Source organism: Ursus americanus, chromosome 14, assembly GCF_024610735.1.
Source record: "Ursus americanus isolate L20-20 chromosome 14, mUrsAme1.1.p, whole genome shotgun sequence".
Taxonomy (NCBI): domain Eukaryota; kingdom Metazoa; phylum Chordata; class Mammalia; order Carnivora; family Ursidae; genus Ursus; species Ursus americanus.
Genome location: NC_142140.1, coordinates 57,740,067 through 57,761,193, shown reverse-complemented (window position 1 = coordinate 57,761,193; position 21,127 = coordinate 57,740,067). Strand labels below are relative to the sequence as shown.

Genomic DNA, 21,127 nt, shown 5'->3' with positions numbered 1-21,127 from the left:
TGTGCCAGCCGGGCACCGTGGCCTGCTGAGTCCGTGTGGGCGCCGGTTCCGCAAGAGGGTCCTGTGCCCGAGGCCCGCAGCCCGACGGCCGGCTGCCCGGGCTGGGCTCTTCCCAACGCAGGGGCCACCCGTGCCCAGCCGCATGGTCATCCAAGCAGGAGTGGCCAGCGCCAAGGGGCTGCTGGCTGCCCAGCCCGGGAGCAGCCACAGGGCGTGGGGCCGAGCCGGGCACACTCCCCTCGGCTGCCGCCCAGCCGTGCCCGGCCCAGTCGGTCACAATTGGGGTTGCCCCCATCCGCTCCGGTCGCGGGTGGGGAAACGGAGGCACGGGTTCTCGCTCCGGTGCTGTTTAGGGCATCCTCAAGCTTGGCAGCCAGGAGGTACTCCACACGGTGTGTGCAAAGCCACAGGGCAAAGGGGGAGGGCTCATGGCTGTTTTAGGAGGCATCAGCATGTCACCTCCATGGCCTCCCGGGGTTGCTGAGGCCCTGTCACCGCCAAGGCTCCCGGAGCTGGGGTGGGAACTCAGGCGTCTGAGCCCAGAAGCCACACGCGTGGTGGATGCCTGGACACACGTGCAAGCTAATGCAGAAAATCAGCCTCCTAAGGGGGGGCCCAAGTGCCGTGGGTGGGCGCTGCTTCATTGCTCCAACCTCAGTTTTCCTTGTCTATAAGATGGGTCCGATAACGATGCCAGGTGTGTGGCTCTCTTAAGGATTTAAGGGAACGTCTCAAATGGGAACACTAAAGTGCCACATTTCTGGTCATCCTCGGGGTTTAAACATCACACCAATGATGATAATAATGTGACGGACATCCCATGATCCAGTTCTTGGTGTGGTATCCAGTTCTTGGTATTATCTCTTTACCACCTCTTGGTGATGCTTAGACCCATATGAAAGAGAGAACCGAGGCTCAGAAGAGTTCAGCAACTTGCCTGAAGTCACACAGCGATTATGTCTGGCTTTGGGATGTGGCAGGTGGAAGGGGCTGATTCTCTTTCTTTGGCCTTTGATGGTGAGTCCCACCACCTTGGTCTTTGACCTGAGAGACGAGTAGGTAGGGCCGGGGGTCCGTCTGGCTGGGCTTGGCCATGTGCCCCTCCCCCCCCCGCATCCATCCTGGGTGGACGTGGTGGGGGCTGCAGAGGGGGGTTGGCGCTACTCGCCATCCAGGCCGCCAGAGCTGATAATGCTGAGCTCAGCGTCTGTCTGCGTCGCCCGTCTGCCAAGGAGCCTGATTATTTTTAGATAAGATGGAGAGGCGGGCGCCAGGGTGGGAGGGAGCCCCCAGGCCAGGCGGGTGGGTGGCGGCATAGAAGCTGTAGGGGGACGCCCCTCCGCCCCCTCCTGGGGGCCCTGGGTGACAACCCAAGACCAAGGGCTGGACCACCAGGACTTTGAAGACAGAGGCCGAGCGGAGGGGGCCTGAGGGCTCAAGGACCCATCTCTCTGACCCTCAAGTTTCCCCATCTGTAAAATGGGCATAATGATCGCTCCTGCCCCCCACGGTTCAGGCAGGATGAATGAGTTACCCTCCTGAGTTAGTAACTGAGCTACCTTCACTTCATAGATGAAGAAACAGGCTCAGGGAGCGAAGATCTCCAGCCCGCGACTGAGCCAACCCCTGCACACAGGTCCTGCCAGACACCCATGACCCTGTGGGGCAGCAGCCAAGCGGAGACCCCGGGGCCTGGGCGCGTTGGGGCCCACTTCTCCACGGCACTGCCCAGCCTGGCCCCGGCACAAGTGGCTCCTCTCCCGCTGAGGTGGGGTTCCCTGCAGTGTCACCACCTCCTTCTTCTTCTCTCTGCAGACGCAGAGCAGAGTGGCAGTCCCCGGGCAGGGATGGGCTCCGACCAGGAGGACAGCAAGCCCATCACACTGGGTGAGTCTGGGGATGGTGAAGGGGGCGGGGTGGGGGAGCCCCATTGCCATCTTTTATTTAGGAGTCATTTTTGAGCCGTCCCATGTGCTCTTTGTGGCCCTGCGTGGGCACCCCATCGACATTAACGGATCATTCGTCACAGCCATGCCAGGGGCAGGTGCTGCTGTTGTTCCATCGTGTAGATGAGAAAACCGAGGCTCAGAGAGGTTCAGGGGCCTTCCCAGGGCACCCAGGAAGCTGGGGCTGGAACCCACAACCCTCAGCTGCCAGCATCTGGGCCCTGAAGTGCTCACCCCACAAGAGAGGCCCCAGCGGGCCCTGCAGTCCCATGGGACATTCAGTGGATGAGCAGGGCTGGGAGCAGAGCCCTGCAGAACAGAAAGGATCCAGAAGCTGCAGAGGCCCTGCTTCTGCCCTGGTCTGTTCCCATAATTGCCCTCCTGGACCAGAGCAGTCACCTCCACCCTGGTGCCCTGGCTTCTGCCCTCACCCTCCCCAGTCTGTCCTCCCTAAAGTAGCCAGAGAGTGCCTGTGAGCATGTGAGTCAGGTCCTGCCTTCCTCCAGGGGTCCCACCTCCCTGGGGATAAAAGTCCTCCCCTGACCCCCAAGGCCCTGCAGGACCTGTTCCTGTGCCCTCGCTGCCCTCCCCTCCACCGTGTCTCCCCCTCACTCTCTCTGCTGCAGCCACATGGACCTCCTAGCCATTCTTCCAATAGTCCAGGCCCAGTTCCTGCCTCAGAGCCTTTGCATGTGCTTTGTTCTCTATTTGGACGGCTAATTGCTCATGCTCTCTCTCTCCCTCTCTCTCTCTGGATCTCCCAGGCCTCAGCTCACATGCTTCCCTCCCAGAGAGATCTTCTGATCTCAAGCAGCCTTAGCCACTCTTAATGGTCACCTTCTGTTTTATTTCCTTCTGAGGAAGTTAGTGATTGCATATGTATTTGCTCAGTTGCTTAGTGACTGCACACGTGTTTATCTCTTCCACTACAACGTCACCTCCTTGAGGGCAGAGGCTTTTGTCTGTCCTGATCACTATTGTGCTCTCAGTACCTAGAATAGGACCTGGTACACAATAGGTGTTCAATAAATATTTGTGGAAAGAAAAAAAGGAGAGAGGGAGGGATGAAGCAGAGAGAAAAAGAGAAACTAGAGAGATGGTATACCAGGGGCTAGAAGGGAGGAGAGATGAAAAGGAAGGAAAGAAGAATAGAAGAAAAAGCAAGTGGGTAAGGACATCCCCATTGGAAGGACCAGCACAGGGAGGCCGGATGGTTCCAGGAGGTTCACAGGCCCCCAGGCTGCTCACCACTGGCCGTCTGTGACCTTGAGTCCTCCTTGGCCTCCTGTGATCTCCAGGCGCCTGCCTCCAAGCCAGATGTTCAAGGCAGGCGGGGGCAGCGGCGCTTGGCCTGGTCCCATGGGGAGCTCCAGCGTCTGGCGGAGGAAAGCACTTCCTCCCACCCGCCAGGGAGTCCCCTGGAGATGGAGCTGGGCGAGCGCTGCACAAACAGGAAACCCCGGTGGGGGGAAGGCGGAGGGGCGTGCTGACACCAGCTGGCCAGCTGGGTGGCAGGAAATGGCCATGGCCACTTCCCCTGGACACTGGGGGGCCGTCACCCTGTCCTCCCAGGGATGTTGTGGCCCTGAGCCCCCCTGCATGGGGGTGGGCATATAGTAATTGCACAATAAATGGTGTTCACAAAGCTCGTAAGCGGGGAGGCTGGAGTTTCTGGACTGGCCAGGGCTGGCTTGGGTCTCCCACAGCTGGGGAGACTGGACACCAAGGTCAGCTCCCTGTGGCCCGTGCTGCCCCCTGGGGGCCTAGAGAAGAACTGCTCTCGCCACCCCAAAAAGCCTAGAGCTGCCCACCTGCTGGTCCCATTCCCACTCTGACCGCCCTCCCTGGCTCCTTTCACGGCAGCCTCTTTGGCCTCCAACCCCAGGGCCTTTGCATGGGCCACTGGTGGGACTATCATGGCCCTCAGGAAGGCGGCAAAACACCACGTTTAAGATCACCCCGATCACAGCAGCCAACACTTGCTCTTCTTGCCATCTCCCAAATTCTAATGCACCCACTCCTCTTATCCACCCCTACCTGGAGGTCTTGGTAAAATGTCACCCGCAGCAAGGCCTTCTGAGAGTCCTTCGTGTAAAGTAGTTCCCCTTCCCAGCAGGCTCCCCTAACCCTGCCTGCCCACCACTGCCTGACACGTGGCGCATTTGATTTCCACGATCTTAAATTCTTTTTATTGTGGTTAGAGTCACATAAGATCAAATGTACAGTTAGTGGCATTAAGTACATTCACGCTGTTGTGCAACCCTCACCTGCATCTGTCCAGCCCTGAAAAGAAACCCTGTTGCCATCAGCCGTCACGCCCATCCCCGTCCCCCGGCCCCCACGAGCCCCCTTCCCGTCCGTGGATGGGTCTGTTCTGGGCGTGTCGCACACGTGGACTCACGCCGTGGGGCCTTCTCTGTCTGGTTCCCTCCCTGAGCGTCGTGGGCTCGGGGTCCGACCCTGGGGCAGCGCGGGTGGGCGCCCCGCTCCTGTTCGTGGCCGAGGGCCGCTCCGGCGGATGGACCACATTTTGTGTATCCATTCATCTATTGATGGGTTGTTTCCAGTTGGGCTGCTGTAAATCACGCCCCTCTGCGCATTCACGTACCGGGTTTTGTGCCTTATTGACGTCACGTGGTGTCCATGGCCCACACTGGACAGTGAGTCCCAGGAGGGCAGCTGCTGCGTCTGCCTCGTTCCCACAGTGTCCGCAGCGCGCAGCTCAGAGCTGGACACTGGAGGCACTTGGTAAATGCTTGTTGAGTAAGTGAATCCTGCCTGTGTGGGCCTCTGGGGACACAATGGGCCTGCTCCCAGCTGTCTGAGGTCAGCCAGGGCTCCCGCCCTCTTGGAGCCAACCTGTGTCCAAACCCATAGAACAGGTCCCAGCCACCCACACCAGAGAGGAGGGTCCCCCTTCCTCTGACATCAGGCAGGAGTGGTTCTGGGAATGCTGGGGATTTTAACTGCTGCAGGGGGACCCTCCACTCAGCCTGTGGTTCTGAGCCCCTGCTGTTGCCAGGCTCTGGCCTGGGCACTAGGGACACTGTGGGACCTGGGCACACAGAGCTCCCAGTCTGGAGGGGGACGGGTAAGAAGCTGCAGCACTGCCTGGTGTAAGCAGTGATGCAGAGAAAGCCAGCCAGCCCCTCCTGGGCCATTGATTCATATGTCTCAGCCGCCAGATGGCAGGGTACATGGCCTTCATTTCCGAGATTAGGGAGCACGGAGGCTCAGGGATGGGAAGTGACTTGCCCAAGATCATATCCGGGCAGCAGAGCTGAGATCTGAACCCGGGTCTGGCCTGTACCTCCATCTTGCCACAGGGCTGCAGGGGGTGGACAGGGTGACCACTCCAGTCCCCGGAGTGTGGGTAGCCCAGGGTGTCGAGGAAGGAGAGAGACCCAGTGAGCCCCATTTTCTCCCTGTTCCAGACACCACGGATTTCCAGGAGAGTTTCGTCACCTCTGGTGTGTTTAGTGTCACCGAGCTCATCCAAGTGTCCCGGAGTAAGTGTCCCCGCCCACTCTGTGCTGGGATCCGGGGAGGGGAAGGACTCCCACAGGAGAGAGGCACTGGAGAAGGAGAAGGGGCTTTGGGAGGGGGGGCTCTGAGAGAGAAGGGGTCTCAGGGAGAAGCGAGGAGCCCATCACTCTGTCACCAAGCCAAGGTTCCTAGGAAGGGCAGCATCCGGGCCCTTCCTAGAGCCCAAGGTCAGAGCAACATGTCCCTCCCCAGGAAACAGACTCCACATGCTGGATGGAGGGTGCTGGAAAACCTTCTGCGCTATGTCCTTTCCTGGGGCCTCCCAACCCCTCCAGGAGGAGACCCCAAAGGGCGCCCCCCCCCCCGCCTCCTGTTCCCTTACCTTCGTAATGGACCTGCTGGGCACCCACCCACTCCACTCCCCTGACATGCCCGTCTGAATTCCACCCCAGGGAGTTCTGGGCACTGTCTGGCTTTCACCCTGTCATCCTCCCTGTCCACATCAGCAGAGCCTGGCCTCAGGGAGCACTGGGAAGCTTGGCCTCCAGCCCTGGCTCTGCCTCTGCTTCACAGTGTGAACCTGGCCTCTCTTGCCGGCTTTGGTCTTCTGATCCATAGAATAAGGGCAGTTTCAGCCAAATTCGGAACCAGGCCAATCAGGGAAGGGGTTCCCTTTCCGACTGGCCAGCCCCCAGATGGCTCTCCCCACCTTCCAGGGCACACTGCAGCCCTGGACCTTGCGCCCTCTCTCACTCTGCTCTCTCTTGCCCTCCACAGCCCCCGTGGTGACTGGAACAGGACCCAACTTCTCCCTGGGGGAGCTGCAGGGACACCTGGCATACGACCTGAATCCAGCCAGCACAGGCATGAGAAGAACGCTACCCAGCACTTCTTCCAGCGGGTACGCGCCCTGGTCCCCGCCTCCGGGCATTTAACGACCCCCACGTCCCCCACGTCCATCTGACCCCAGCTGGTTCATTCCTCTCCCTGCAATGCCTGTTTTCAAGATCCACTTGGTAAACTCCTACTGATCCTTCAAAACCCAGCCCCAAGTGCTGCTTTCCCCAGCCCTGACACCCGAGAGTTCCCACAGCCTTGAGTCCCGTGAGCCCAGCCCTTGAGAGTCCACGAGAAGGTAGACACTGGTTCTTGCTGAGATGCGCTGTGGACCCTTGAGCTGGTCACACTGTTTGCGTGGGTTTCCCCATCTGTAAAATGGAGCCATAGTCCTGCCAGGGTGTTCCGGGGTTTACAGTAGGCCCCATGATTAGCCAGGCCTACGGGGTTTTAGTCCGCAGGCCGCTAGCTTGCCGCCTGCCCTCGGCCGAGTCCGTCACCGCCTCGGGCCCCAAGCGTCCCATCGGAGCAACCCGCAGGTTGAGACAGGTGTTCACGCAACTCGCTGAGAACCCGCGGCCCCCGCGACGTCTCGCGATAGCGCCCTACTCGCCCTGCCCTCTAGGGACCGGAAGTTAGCACAGCCTGCCCCACACCCTCGGGTCTCCGTGGTAACCGGCCTGCACTCTCCTTCCCTCACCCTTTAGGAGCAAGCGGCACAAATCGGGCTCGATGGAGGAAGACGTGGACACGAGCCCCGGCGGCGATTACTACACCTCGCCCAGCTCTCCCACGAGTAGCAGCCGCAACTGGACTGAGGACATGGAAGGAGGTGGGGCTGGCGGTGGGGGCGGAGTCGGCCTCCCGGTCGGGGTTACCGCGGCAGGGACTACATATTCCGGCAGGCACTGCGCGGGTCCCAGGGTGCAGGAAGCTCGGGGGCTGGAGCCGCGGAGCCTCCTGGGAATTGTAGTCGTGCGGGTTGCTAGCCGCTGGAAGTCCGAGCTCTCGTTCCCCAGCTTTTTGGTTCCGCTGAGGCCAGGGAGAGCGGAGACTCTCCCTCGCGCGACTTTCCTGCGCTCTGCCCGGTAAGGCTTCATCCCCGTGGGGTTCATCTCTGCGGGGTTCCAGAATGGACTCAGCGCTTCTGGTCAGCGGGGCGCTCCTTCCCGGGGTCGGCCATCGACCCTCATCTAGAGGGCCCCCTTTCCCTGGGTCCTCGTGTTCTTACGGGATTCCCATCCCCGCGGGGTCTTAACGCGTATGAGTCCAGTTCTCTCCGAGCCCCGTCGCTTTTCCCTCGGTGTCCTTTCCGGGGAGATCGAGTCCTCTCGCGCTTCTGTCTTCATTGGCCCTTCCCGGATCGGGGTCCTGTTTTGCAGGAGCGGCATTTCCATCGGCTCCTTTCTGTGCAGCGCTGTCTCCCCAAGGGCCTCCCCCAAAGATTTCCCTGCCCTGGGGTCTCGGTCTCCACCGCGGGTCTCTCCTCGGAGGAATCCGAGGTTCCGCTCTGCAGCGGGCCGGCCTCGGGGATGCTCGCGAACTGGGGCGCAAGGCGGCCCGCGCGCTTGTCTTACCCTGGGCACGGCGTTCCTGGCGACGCCCAGATCCTCAGCGGCATCTGTGCCCCAGATTTCAGAAGCGTCACTTTGCCCAGACCCTTACCCCTTGTCAAGGGTTCACCCCACGGATTAGCCAGGGGTTGCCAACTGGACTCTGGGGTGCACCGGCTCATAAGCCTCTAGTGAGCACACTTCTCGGAGTCTCAGTTTCCTCGTCTGCTACCTGCAGTACCCATATGAGGTTGTGGGGATTAAGTGAGTTAATGCATTTGGTGTCCCTAAAACATTACCGGCACATAATATGCACCAATAAACCTTAGGAGTGGTTGGCTTGTCTGCTCCCCCTTTGTGCCTCCTCCCTATCCCTAAGGGCCAGCTTTCCTATAAAACTCTGTCTATATAGCGTGTCATACCTACAAGATTCCTGGAAAGCAGTATAACATTACAGTTAAGACAGCAGGTTTAGACGGCAGAGCGACCGGGGTTCAAAATCCATCTCTGCCATTGGCTCGCTGTGTGGGCTGTGTAACTTGGGGCAGGTGACTTGACTTCTCTGAGCCCCAGTTTCCTTATGCGCCAAATGGGATTGATGAGCTAACTCTTCTCTCCTAGAGTTGGAAGGAGGAAATGGCAGAACGTGCCTAAAGCTACTCTCTGGCACATAAGTGCCCAGGACACAGTTCATTGTTTGTGTCTTTATAAAATTCCCATCTCTATGAGTCGGTCTCTAACACATCTGGTTGTAACATTCGAGCCCCAGGGGTCCTCCCTCTTCCATGTGTTGGTGCAGAGCAGGTACCTAACTTTGGGAGGATCTGTCTATTATAGGCTCTAATTTATGGGTCAGAATGGCTCCGTGGCTCGCCCTCTGTGCGTTCCCCATTTCTGTCAGGTTTGCCTCTATAAAAATCCTGTATTTAATAAGCTTTAAATTTGATTGTGAGGAACAGAAAACCCAAAAGCACAGGGCATTTCTCTCGAAATTAAATGTTCATCCATCAGCAGCCCTGGACATGTATGTTGTGCAAGACTTAGGCTCCTGCCTTACGCTCCAGTGAATGTGGCTTTCATTCCCACCTCGTGGTCCAAGACAGCTGCTGGAGCTCCAGCCATCATGTCTGCTTTCCAGACAACAGGAAGGAAGAAGGGTCAAGTCTGAGCATGTCCTTGCCCTTTAAGAATAATTCTCAGAAAGTGCGCTTACCTCTTCTGCTTGCCTCTCTGTCCCTGAGTTGGTCATGTGGCCACACTCTGCCCCAAGGGACCCTGGGAAATGTCTTATTTTCGGCAAGTATGTGCCCATCTCAAATTTAAGGGTTCTGTTACTAAGGAAGAAGGATAGAGCAGATATTGGGAGACGGTTGACTTCTGCCCCGTCATTGACTGCTGGGGAAGCCGAAAGCACTTCTCATTGGCTCTGTGATTGACGAGACTGTTGACATATAAACTGTACTACTGAGAGGTGGAGGACAGCCTCTGCGATGTAGCCACAGCAGCCCCGAGAGGAAAAATTATAGCCTTAAGTCTATGGATTAGAAAAAGAGAAGGGATGGAAGTAAAAAAGCTAGCTTTCAATGCAGGAAGCTCAAAAAGAAAAAAAAAAAAACATTGGAAGGAAATGTTCGAGAGTCACTGGATGTTGGTCTGAGCTTCCTGCCTTGAGCGTGAAGTGGCAGCAGGGTGGGAGGATGGGGAGGAAACCCACACCCGCTTCTGTTGTGTGCTGGGGAATCGCAGGGCCAGACAGGATCTGTCCCCTCTAGCCTCTATTGGTTGCCTCGGGTGATGGCAAACTCGCTCCCTCTGCGGGACCCTCAGTATAAACCCCCGCTGTGTGGCTGTCTGGGCCCACAGGTGCTCATGGCCTAGTGGGTAAGATGGGTTCATATCCTCCCCCCTCCTCTTCCTCTTCCTCCTCCTCCCCTCCCCCTTCTGCCCTGCCCTCTCCCCTGCTTTTCCTTCCTCTCCTGCCTCCTCCGCCTTTGCCCCTCCTCCCTCTCCCCCTCCCATCTCCTCCCCCCTCCCCCACTTTCTCCTCCTCCTGGCTTCCTCCAGCTTCCTGTCTAGACAGCCCCCAATTAGCTGCTCATTAAGGGGGTTAAGCTGATTAGAGCACTCTCTCCCTTCCTCTGCTCTGGCCACAAGGGTAGTGCTCTGCCAACAGCCCCCCACCCCCAGCATCCACCCTCCCTCCTCTAGGAGGGGCGGGGAGCCCTGGGGGTGGGGGATCATGTCAGCCCCACCCAGGCAGCATCCCCACAGCCACACCTCTCAGGCCTTTGCCCTCTCCGTGCCCAGGTTAGAAGTGCCTTTCCTCCTGGCCATCCCCTCCCGAGGCCTTCCCTGACTACCCACCCACGAGGGCTGGAAGGGGCACCCTCTGCCCAGCTGTCAGAGTGCTCAGTTCTTGCTGCTCCTGGGGCCCTCCCGCAGGGGGTGTAGGCCCCCCCACATGCAGTTATACTGGATGAAGCAGGCAGCTCCCTTCTCTCTGTCACATGGGGGGCTTCCCCCACGTCTTGTAGGACTGGGCGGAGGGGCGCAGAGCAAGGCCGGTGGCGGTAGTGATAGGTCTGAGTCAGCTCCACCACTTCTCTGCTCAGTGACCTTGCATCAGGCGCCAGGGCCCACGTCTGTGAAGTGGGGGTGACTCCTGTACCCCCGCACGGGGCAGCTGTGAGCAAGCTCAGACGTGCTCTGCCCACGATCTTGCAGAGGGTGAGCAGAGGGTCCGCACCCGGCCCGCTCTGCTCCCAGGGGACTCCAGGCTGATGTCAGGACATCCGGGTTGTCAGTGCTCTGGGGAGGGGCTCCCGGCACCGAGGTGCTGGGGCCGGGGATGCTGCTCGGCCCCGATGGTGCGTGGACACCCCCGCGGAGAGTGACTGGGCCCCACGTCCACGGTGTGGAGGTGCCGAAGGGCACCGCCCATCCCGCATCGCGCATGCTTGCCAGATGGCTGTTCTCGCCAGTCACTCAGCCCCGCACACAGCACAGTGCGCCAGCCCGCGCCCTGGGGCCGCGAGACTGGGCGGTGGAGCTGGCATTACAGCGGGGACAGGCTTGTGTGTTGAGCAAGTGGACGCATGTGCAGGTGGGTCCCCTTGTTAGCGGATGTGCTTAGACAGGTGCCAGCCCGGCGTGGGGGGACATGAAGGAGGGGTGCTGCAGGCTTGCGTGCTCATTAAACGTGGCCATTCTCAGACGGGGCACAGACCTGGCGCCTGGATGGAGACATAGAGGTATGTGTGTTGAGCAGAAAGGAGGCTGCTCGGACCCAGGGGTGGAGGGTACACGGGCCATGTCCTAACCAGAGGTCAGCTGCTCACACGGGGGCGTTGCAGGCAAGTCTGGTGAAGCACTGAGGGGTGCCCTGATGCAGGAGTTCACACTCAGGGCCTCCCGGGGCCTGTCCAGCAGCCCGGACGGCTAGTCTTTCTTGCAGGGCCCGGGTCAGGCTCCCCCTTCCCTCCGCCTGCCCTGGTTCCCCCAGTCCCCATCTCAGGAAGCTCTAGAAGGGCCTGTAGAGACGCGGTGGGGGGGTGGGGTCCAGCCAGGCTCTTTCCATCCAGGACAGGCTGTTCTAGGAAATCCTCCTAAGTGAGCGTCTGCTGGCCCCAACCTCGTTCCCACCACAGCAGCCCCGTGGCAGCAGGGAGCCTGTGGCCTCTCCTACACACACACACACACACACACACAGGGCCGACCTCCTCCCTGGCCGGCCACCCTCTGTCCCCCCAGCTCCTTCTGCTCCTGGGAAAGCTTGGCTGCCAGGCCTCTGGGGCCCGCTGACCCAGGTCCCAGGACTCACTCGCTCACAGTGCCAAGTGTGTTCAGGGCTGCCGACCAGGGTTATAACAGCAGAATCAGCTGACTGCCCTGGTGGCCATGGGGGGGCTGATTCCCAGCTTGGGTTCACCACCAGCGTGGCCGTCAGAGGGACCACAAGAGGCAGGACTGGGCTGGGGGGCATGCGTGGCAGGAGACCCCAGAAACCATGACAGCAAGCCTCAGAGGAGGGAGCCACTCTGCCCAGGGACGTCTGTGGTTGTCACACTGGGGGCTCCTGGCATGGGGGAGGGGCGCGGGCAAGGATGCTGCTGGCCTGCAGTGAGCAGGAGCGCCCCGCCCCATGACCCGCCCTGACATCAGCGGTGCTGGGTAGGAGGGAGGCACACCCCTCACCGTGTTTGAATCCATCCACTCTGGGTCTCAGTGGGTGCGTGTCCCTCTAAATTATATTTTTAAAATAATTTCTAAGCATAGCCATCTGCAGGCCCCGCGTCCCTGAGATTCCGGTTGCAGGGGTGGAGCTGGGCCCGGGACTCTGCACTGGTCACCCTCCACCCGCACATCTGGGGGACGGCAGGGGTGGGGGTGTCGGGCGGAGGGTGCAGAGGGCTCACCCCGTGTGCCCAGCAGCGGCGTGTTCTGTCCCCATCAGGACGACGGGGACGCCTGTGGCACGGTCTCTGCGGAGTCTGTGCGGTCCCGATTTACACTGTTCAATCCTGGAGGGAGGTGCAGAGCTGAGCTGGAGGCTCTCGGGGTCCCAGGGGGCCGGGGCCGCCCCAGGCGCCCAGGGAGGGGGTGAGGCCCCTCTGCACGGGATTCCCGCAGGTTGGTGTGTGCCGGGCCCTGGTCTAACGGCTGTAGTGTCCGTCTCGCTTCAGCCTCATGATGGCCCTGCGGGGAAGGCTCTGTTCCTCACCCCAGTGAGGAAGAGGTCCGCGGGCGCAGAGCCACTCACGGCCTTGTCTGCGTCGTGCCAGCTCACGTGTGCCAGACGGGGCTTCCAAAGGGACCCTGTGGCCTTCTCCAGGGCCCTGGCGGCCCCTGGGGTGGGGCAGCCCCGAGCGGACCTACCTGTGCCTAGAGGGAGAGAAGGCGGGGGCCGGGCTGACGTCCGGGGGCCTCTGTGGGCACCAGGCTCCTTGTCCTGCGGGCCATGTGACCCTGGGCAGCCCCTCTCTCTGCTCTGAGCCTTGGTTTGCAACCGTGCCTGGGCGAGTGGGCTCCCAGCCCCCAGCCCCCCGGGGTGCTGAGAGGAGGAGGGGCCAGGCTCTGCCCGCAGCCCTGTGACCCTCCGGCTCCTCCCACGCAGGCATCTCGTCCCCGGTGAAGAAGACAGAGATGGACAAGTCACCTTTCCACAGCCCATCTCCCCAGGACTCACCTCGCCTCTCCAGCTTCACCCAGCACCACCGGCCTGTCATTGCCGTGCACAGCGGTGAGCACGGGGGCCCCAGGCAGGGAGGGTGGCCCCCCTCGGCCGGGGACGTCCCACAGGCCATCTGACCATGAGTCCTATTGCTGTCACCTCCCGGCCAGGTGAGAACACCCGGAGGTGTCAGAGCGCCTGGCCCTGACTGTCTCCTGGGCCTCAGTGTCCCCTTCTGTACAGGAAGGAGGAACAGTCTGGGCTTGCCCCTTGACCTGCTCGCCTTATCTCACAGTCAACCCCCACAGGGTGGGGAGGTCCCGGAAGGGGGTAGACACAGGCTAGGCCACACGAAGGCCACCCAGGGGATACAGGGGCGCCACGTGGTCAGGTGGCCTCACGTGTAGCCGAGGGAGACGGACTCAGGCAGCCACGGGGCGGGCACTGAGCTGGGCACGGTGCCCCTGGCTCTCCATAAATGGCCGCCTCCTGGGCTGTGTTTAGGACCGAATGAGCTAAACCCAGGGCTTGAATATCACGGGGACCCCGTTGTTAGGATGGTAGTGGTTTAGCACAACACAAGGTAGACGCACACACAGGGAGGCAGGTCAAAATCAGCACGGTGCCGGGGTGCAGCCCCCGGGTCGGCAAACCAGGCCCACGGCTGCCGGCTATAAATCAGGGTCCGTGGGTGCATGGCCACGTCCACCTGTTGACACGTCGTCTGTGGCCACTCTCAGGCTGCGGGGGGGGGAGAGTCCAGTAGCTGCAAGAGAACTTAGGACCTGAGGAGCCAAAAGTAGGTCCTGCGTGGCTGGAAGCTAGAGCGAGGAAGGGGGAGGGAGCAGTAGTGGAAGCAGGGCTGCCTTTGGGGTGATGGAAATGGCCTAGAATGTCAAAGTGAATATACGAACAGCGTCTGGATTGTTCAGAAAAAGAAAAGAAAGCAAATGCTACGCGGGCACATTACTCACCCGCGAACAGGAGCGAGGTGCCCACCCGCACTGCCCCAGGGACGGACCCCGAGCCCACGACACTCAGGGAGGGAACCAGACACAGAAGGCCCCACGGCGTGTGAGTCCACGTGTGTGACACGTCCAGAACAGGCTCGTCCACGGACGGGAAGGGGGCTCATGGGGGTTCGTGGGTGCTAGGGAGAGGCTGGGGGGTGACCGCGATGGGGACGGAGTTCCTTTCAGGATGATGGGAATGTCCTAAAAGAAACTGTCGGGGTAGTTGCACAGAGAATGTGCTAGAAACCAGCAAACTGTCTAGGGAAAGAGCCCGCCGAGCCCTGGGGTGGGCTGTGGGCTACGGGGCCAGACCTTCCCCTGTGCCTGCCAGCTGCTTGCTATGTGGTCTGGGGCGGGGGACATAACCTCAGAGAGCCCCCATGTCCTCCTGTTCCAAAACCAAACGAAACTGGGGCGCCTGGAGGTCTCAGTTCGGCATCTGACTCTTGATCTTGGCTCAGGACTTGATCTTGGTCGTGAGTTCAAGCCCCACATTGGGCTCCATCCTGGGTGTAGAGCATACTTTAAAAACAAACAAACAAACAAAAAAAAACGGGGGTGATACCAGAACCCCGTGGGCTTATGGTAGAAGTCCTCGAACTTGAGGGTATAAAGGGCTGGGTTTTGCTCAGGGGCTGGGAGACCACGCCCCCAGCCAGAGCCTCCACTGACCGCCCCTGCTGGTCTCCACAGGGATCGCCCGGAGCCCTCACCCATCCTCGGCCCTACACTTCCCCACGACCTCCATCCTGCCCCAGACGGCCTCCACCTACTTCCCACACACGGCCATCCGCTACCCGCCCCACCTCAACCCCCAGGACCCGCTCAAAGATCTCGTGTCGCTGGCCTGTGACCCAGCCAGCCAGCAGCCTGGACCGGTGAGTTTGGGGGGCTTGGACCTCCCCTCTGCCCCACGGGGCCGCCTGCCCATACATGGCTCCAGGGGACCTCCCCGGGGGCCCTGGCACATCACGCGGCTGTCCCGGGCAGCCCTCCGCCAGGCAGCCTCTGTCGTAAATGGTTTCGTGGATGGCAGGGCCGCGTTCCCTCGTCTGAAGTGCCCGGAGCCCGGCCAGGTCAGAATGAAGGCTTTTCCAGGTGTTGGAATCAACAGTACACGGTTTACCCCAAATCACACGTGGTCCCATGGCCTCCGCGCAGGCCCACCTTTGCCAGACTTCACAGAAGCTTTTGGTGTTCAGAGCCTTTGCATTTTGGAGCTGTGGGCGAGGTGGTTGGATGAACTCATCCTCGTAGCGAACGAGGGGAGCATACGGACCCACTGGTGGGGTCGGATGTTGTTCAGGGTGACGTGGCGTCTCGTGGAAGGAACAGACGGGTAAAGAGTGGCTTAAGGAGGAAATGCAGGGTCCCAGGATGCTTCTGGAGGCCTGCGGGGTCAGGCGAGCGGGCGGCAGCGGCACCCACCAAACTCGCCTGGTCACCAAGCCCGGCCCTCCCCCGCAGGGCCACCGACGGCCGCCCGAGGCAGAGGGGGCGCCTGCCGCCTTAACCACCTGTCTCTCTGTTCCTCCCAGTTAAATGGAAGTGGTCAGCTCAAAATGTCCAGTCACTGCCTTTCTGCTCAGATGCTGGCACCCCCGCCCCCTGGGCTGCCGCGGCTGGCGCTCCCCCCCCGCCACCAAACCCACCTCCGAGGGAGGAAGCACGTCGCCGACCTCGCCCTGTAAGCACTCGGGAAGTGGTGCCCGTGGCAGGGCGGGCGTCCCTGAGGGGCCCCCTCCCCTCCCCTCCCCGACTGCTGGGGTCAGGGGCTTGGGCCTGGCCTGCTGGGTACTGGTGAGTTTGGTGGGTCCCCAGATAGAGGCCCTGGGGGGCCATGTGGTCGGGCCCACGTGGGGCCAAGGCAGCCTTAGGGAGCGGCAGGAGAGGGCCAGGGGGGCATCTGGGGTCCCGCGTGCCCACCCCTGGCCTCTCAGCCCTCCTCCGTGCAGTGAGCAGGTGGCAGTAAGTGAAGATCTCAGACTGGGGGCCCTGGGGGCAGAAATCGCCCCCAGATGCCTTTTATTTGTGGAAAATGAGAATTTCTTGTTGTCTTAGAGTCAGGACAGTTCACATGAAAATTCCGGAGTTATGCGTTCTTGGCAAAAAGCAGCAGCCACGACAGGCCCCATTCCTGCTGGTGACCCAGGCGGGGCCATGCCTTTAGATGGGACAGTCCCGACCTGCCCACCTGACCCTAGGAGACCTTGAGTTGATTGCCTCGCCTTCTAGAAACTTCCACCCTCTGGACGTGGTTCCAGATGACCGCTCGCTGGCCCCTCCTGCACCCCCTAGTACAGGGCAGCTCCAGGCTGGGAAGTGGCTCCCAAAATCGCACTCCTGGGGTCCGGCCCCATCAGTGGTGGCTCTGCACCCAGTCTCTCCCTGGACCCCAGTGCAGGCTCAGGTGGGCCGTCCACCCTCTTCCAGGACGCTGCACCCTGGCCCGCCGGCCTCTGGGTGTCCCCCAAGGCTGTCTCAGCCGCTGCCCTGAGCAGATGATCTCAGAGACCCCAGACCTCTCCGTCTGTCCCTCACACTCTGAGCTGAGTAGGAGGGCCAGCAGCTCGCCCCCTTCCCCGCAGGCACACCCCTGCCCCCACCATCCAGGGCTGGCCAGCACCCAGGGTAGCTGCATGAGCAGACGGGCCTTCTCTGAATGCCAGATGCGGTGCGGGGCGCTGGGTTTGAATCCCGTCTCTGCGCTCACTCCCCACGTGTCTTCACAGAAACGTCCTTGCTGTCTGAGCCTCCCGTTTTCTCAGCTGTAAAATGGGACGGTCACAGAGCGCCCAATCTCAGGGTGGTGGGGAGCGAGGGGAAGAGCTAGGTCGGGGAGAGCATCGAGCGCCAAGCCAGGCACAGAGTAGAGAGTAAATACTGAATGCACCGGCCGGGGTACCCCGTGCTCTGCCCACTCTCTCGTCTGCAAGACGGGAGCGATCACCACGTTTGCTAGATGGAGGCCTCCGCTGGTCCACCGGCCCGGGCCTGAATTCCCTCTCCTTCTGCACCTGGTTTTAACGGCACGTGCAGCCTGCTCGCCTCTCCCTGCCAGGGCCCCCAAGCCCCACACCCCCCCCCCCGCTTACCCCGGCCTGGCCGATACCACGCAGGGACGCGGGGACTCTTCCCGCCACGCCGGGGCCCGGCCTGTCTGAGGCCCCCTGCAGCCCTGGGCTGTGAATTATTCACTTGCCAACAAAACATAGCTGGTGGGATGAAAACATAACTATAAACGTCAACAGAAATATGAACTTGTGTGTGCGCACGCGCGTGTGTCCGCGAACGCCCGAGCCTTCCCTGTGCAGTCTCCAAGAGGAAGCTTAATAAATAAAGGGCCCTCAATAATTGATGGCACCACCTCCCCTCCCGCCGGCGCGGGACGCAGGCCGCGGAGCAGCCTGAATAATTCACGGGCGGTTTCTGATGATGCCTCTTTTATCTCGTGCTTTCCCTCTCAGCAGATGCCCCGCCTGTGTGACCCCAGGGCCCGACAGCGTGGGCTTTCCGGGGTGTCCGGATCGGCTGGGGAGGGCAGCAAGCTTGGAGGCGTCGGGTGCTGGGTGCGAAGGCCCGGCTGTGTGACCCTGGGCAGCGGCCACCCTCTCTGGGTGCTCCCGCACAGCCCCCTTCGCTAACGGGCTCTCGGTCTCTCTCCTCCCCGCAGCCTACTCTACGCCCGGCACGTCCCCTGCAAACCGTTCCTTTGTGGGATTAGGACCAAGGGATCCAGCGGGCATTTATCAGGCACAGGTAGGGGCCGAGAGGCCGGCTGGTCGGGGGCAGGGAGGGGCAGGGCAGAGGGGCCCGCCTGGGTGCGCAGGGAGAGGCCGGCCTGCTGGTCCCATGCCACCCCTCCAGCTGCACCCCTGGCACGGTGGCCATTGCGAGTGGCAGGGGGCCAGCTTCCCGTACCCTTCCAGGGCCTCGAGCCCATGCCCGGGGACGTGGTATGGCCCCCAATCCCACTTTGCCGCTTCCCAATGGGAGACACTCACAGCAGAGCTGCTGCGAGGCCAGGGCTATTACCACCCCAGGCCCATTTGTACGGATGGGAAGACTGAGGCCCGCAGAGGCGAGGGGATTTGCCCAGGATCACACAGCACGTCAGCCCAAGCTTGCAACCCCCAGCCTTTGTCCCCTTCCATGCTGCTGGCCAGAGGGACCAAGAGAAAGCGGGGCAGAGGGGAGCCGTGGGCTCTAGGACGCCAGCGGCAGCTGGGGAAACGGAGGAAGCCTATGGCCGGGGTGGGGCCTCCCAGTAAAGCCCGTGCACCCCCACCCCAGGCTGCAGTCCATGACGCAGAGAGGGGAGTCATAGAGGCAGGCTTGGCATAACTGCTGCTAAGTGCGCACCAGGGCCAGCGGAGGGGGAGGGGCCGAGGACCAGACCCCGAGGCTCAAAGAGGAGGAGCGAGTGGCCTGAGGCTGCGCAGTGGAGGAGGGCAGAGCCCTCATGGGTCCAGAGCTAAGAGTCGTGGCTCCCAGCTTCCCGCGCGGGGTTGGGGTTGGGGTCGGAGTCGAGTCTGTGCCGCATGCTGGCTGGGAGTGTGTTGGCAGATGGTGCATGGGGTGAGGGCTGGACTCTGGAGCCCCCGCCCCCCAGTGTGTGTTGGGGAGGGGGTTGTAGGGTGTCAGACAGCCCAAGGGCAGTGCCAGGCACTGCAGTCCCTCCAGTGCCCAGGTGCGCAGAGAGGGCAGCCCGGGGCTCCCCAGCATCCCCAAATTGCCAGAGCCACAGAGCATGGGCATTTGTGGGACCCGGGGGCCACATGTGGTCCCTCCGGTGGCTGGGGGAGGGTTTCCTGCAGTAGGGTGTGGGCGGGGATTGAGCAGGAGGTGGAGAGATAGCTGCGCCCCCCCCCCCATCCTCAGCTAAGACTGGAATTGGCTGGGGACCCTCCTGGGCAGACCTGGTTGCTGCTGGCAGCTCGCAGGGGCCGGAGTGTACGGGAGGCCTTGGCCCTCCCTCCCTGCCCGGGCCTCAGCAGTGAGTGTTAGGGCCAGGAGGTCAGGGCTCACACCTGGCTCTGCTTTACCCACTCTGAACATCCGTCTCATCTTCTGGCCTCGGACACCTCCCAGGGAGCATTTCCTCAGGGACCAGTTTTACCTAGAAAGGGCACCAGAAGGCAAAGAGATCGCCCTACATACCCTTGCAAACCCCAAATATTAAGCGTTCTGCCTTGCAGAACTCCGGCCAGGACCCAGACAGGGATCTCTTGTGGGGTGACTCCAGGACTCCCCGCTTTGGGTTTTGGGTACACCATGGCCACCCTCTGTCAGTCCCAGCGTGGACACTCCCGCTCCCCAGTACTCTGGAGCCTGGCATTTCCTGTCCTGCCCCCACCCCACGGCCCTCCCCCAGTGGGAGGCTGAGAATGTCCCAACTGCTTCTGAAACCAAGGGTAATACACAGTGACCAGGAGGAGGCCTTGCCTGCTAAACTCTTCTCCAGGCCCCCAGCCCCCGCCTCACCTCCCCGTTATCAACCTCTACATGGGGGTCCCCCCCAGCAGACGTCCTGGAAGAGGAAGGAAACCGAGGCAGGCCAGGGCAGTACTTTGGCTCTATGGGCTTCTCATGGCCCCGTCTTGGCCAGTGTGCCCCAGTCTGGTGGGGAGGCACCTCAGGGAGTGGGCACCTAGCCCCTGCTTGGGTTGGGAGGGATTGGAGCTGGTACAAAGACTAGCCAGCAGAAGACCAGGACAAGGGTGCCCGGGCAGGGGCTCGGCACTGACGAAGGCTGGAAGTGCTGGAGAATCAGCTTGAATGTGGGCTTTGTCCTGAGGGCCGTGGGGAGCCACGGAAGGTTTTTAAGTGAGGGAGGGGCACAGCCAGATCTGGAAAGGAGAGAGAACTTTCTGGGGCTGGTGTTGCTGGGGGACATGGGACATGGAAGGGATTGGTGAGAGGCTCCCAAGGGAGCCTGGGTTGTGGGAGAGGTGAGTCCCCAGTCTGGGTAAACAGGGAGGTCCGCTCTGAGGGGAGCCCCTGGCAGCGCTTCTGCCCCCGGCTAGACCACAGGGCCCTGGACTAAGGGCACCCCAGTTCCCTAGTGGGGTCAGGCGCCCCCTCCCTGCTCCCTGCAGACGCTGAAGGGAAGGGAGGAAACCATGAGACCCTGCCCCCCCCCCATTCCGGAGCCCGTGTGCGAAGGGCTCAGAGCTTAGAGGCCTCTCGTTTCTGACCCAGTCAGCACTTCTGCCTCCGCCTTCATTATTCCTGGGAGGTTTGCTTTCCTCTGGCCCCCCAACCCCCAGCCCCGCCCCCCCAGCCTACAGCAGCTTCTCCTCCGCACACCCTTCCATCTTCTGTCTTCATCCTCCACCACGTCAGTGCCCTTCCCCAGCCAGTACCCTCTCCCCTATCGATATCCCCTTCCCCTTCAGTGTCTCCCCCATCAATATCCCCTCCCCCAGCAGTGCCCCTCCCCCATCAATATCCCCTCCTCCACTAGTGCCCTTCCCCCTGATCAGCATCACCTTCCCCCCCATCAGTGCCCCTCTCCCTTCGGTCCCCCCCCCCGCCAAATCCAGCTGATCTCCCCCTGGTCAGTTACCTACCTCCTTCATCTCCCCCATCAGCCCCCCCAGTCCTGAGCCATCCATCATTTTGGTCCCCAGAGCGGGGCTCCATGGGCCCATACACCTCTGCCCCCTCCGCTGTGATGGGACCCCCACCCCTGGCTGAGCATTTTACACCAGGACCCTTTCTGCCCAGAAGCACATGACGCATCCAGCAGATGAGTGAGCCGGGGACCAGAGGGGTTCAGCCACGTGCCAGAGCCCGGACCTCACCCCCGGCACCCCTGGCCGCAGCCTCCTCGGCTGAAGGGGAGGATGTTAAGTTACTGGGGCCAGAGGCCTGGGAGGGAGGAAGGAGGAAGGGCCGAGGGGCGGCCACCATGGGGTAGGATCACGCCCAGAGTCTGTCTGGTTGCCAACAGAAACCAGACATGAGGTAATGGCCAAGATGAACTTGAACTTGGCTGGAGGTGGGGGGCTGGGAGCCAGGGCGCCAGTTCACTGGGATGGCCCACGCGGCAGCCTGGTTGGAGGGGCCCATCTAAATTGATTTAGAGCAGGGGTGAGGGGCAGCGCGGAGTCCCCAGGG

At 61.4% G+C, this 21,127-nt stretch overlaps 1 protein-coding gene across 1 annotated transcript in view; it reads left to right on the top strand.

Annotated features, from left to right (window-relative positions):
* Positions 1 to 21,127, top strand: part of NFIC (nuclear factor I C) — a 62,450-nt gene that overhangs the window by 34,370 nt on the left and 6,953 nt on the right. The window contains 9 exon segments of the mRNA XM_045804406.2: positions 1,816 to 1,887; positions 5,381 to 5,455; positions 6,210 to 6,333; positions 6,977 to 7,101; positions 12,936 to 13,061; positions 14,699 to 14,883; positions 15,544 to 15,636; positions 15,638 to 15,692; positions 17,679 to 17,764. Coding sequence (XP_045660362.1) covers positions 1,816 to 1,887; positions 5,381 to 5,455; positions 6,210 to 6,333; positions 6,977 to 7,101; positions 12,936 to 13,061; positions 14,699 to 14,883; positions 15,544 to 15,636; positions 15,638 to 15,692; positions 17,679 to 17,764 — 941 coding nt within the window.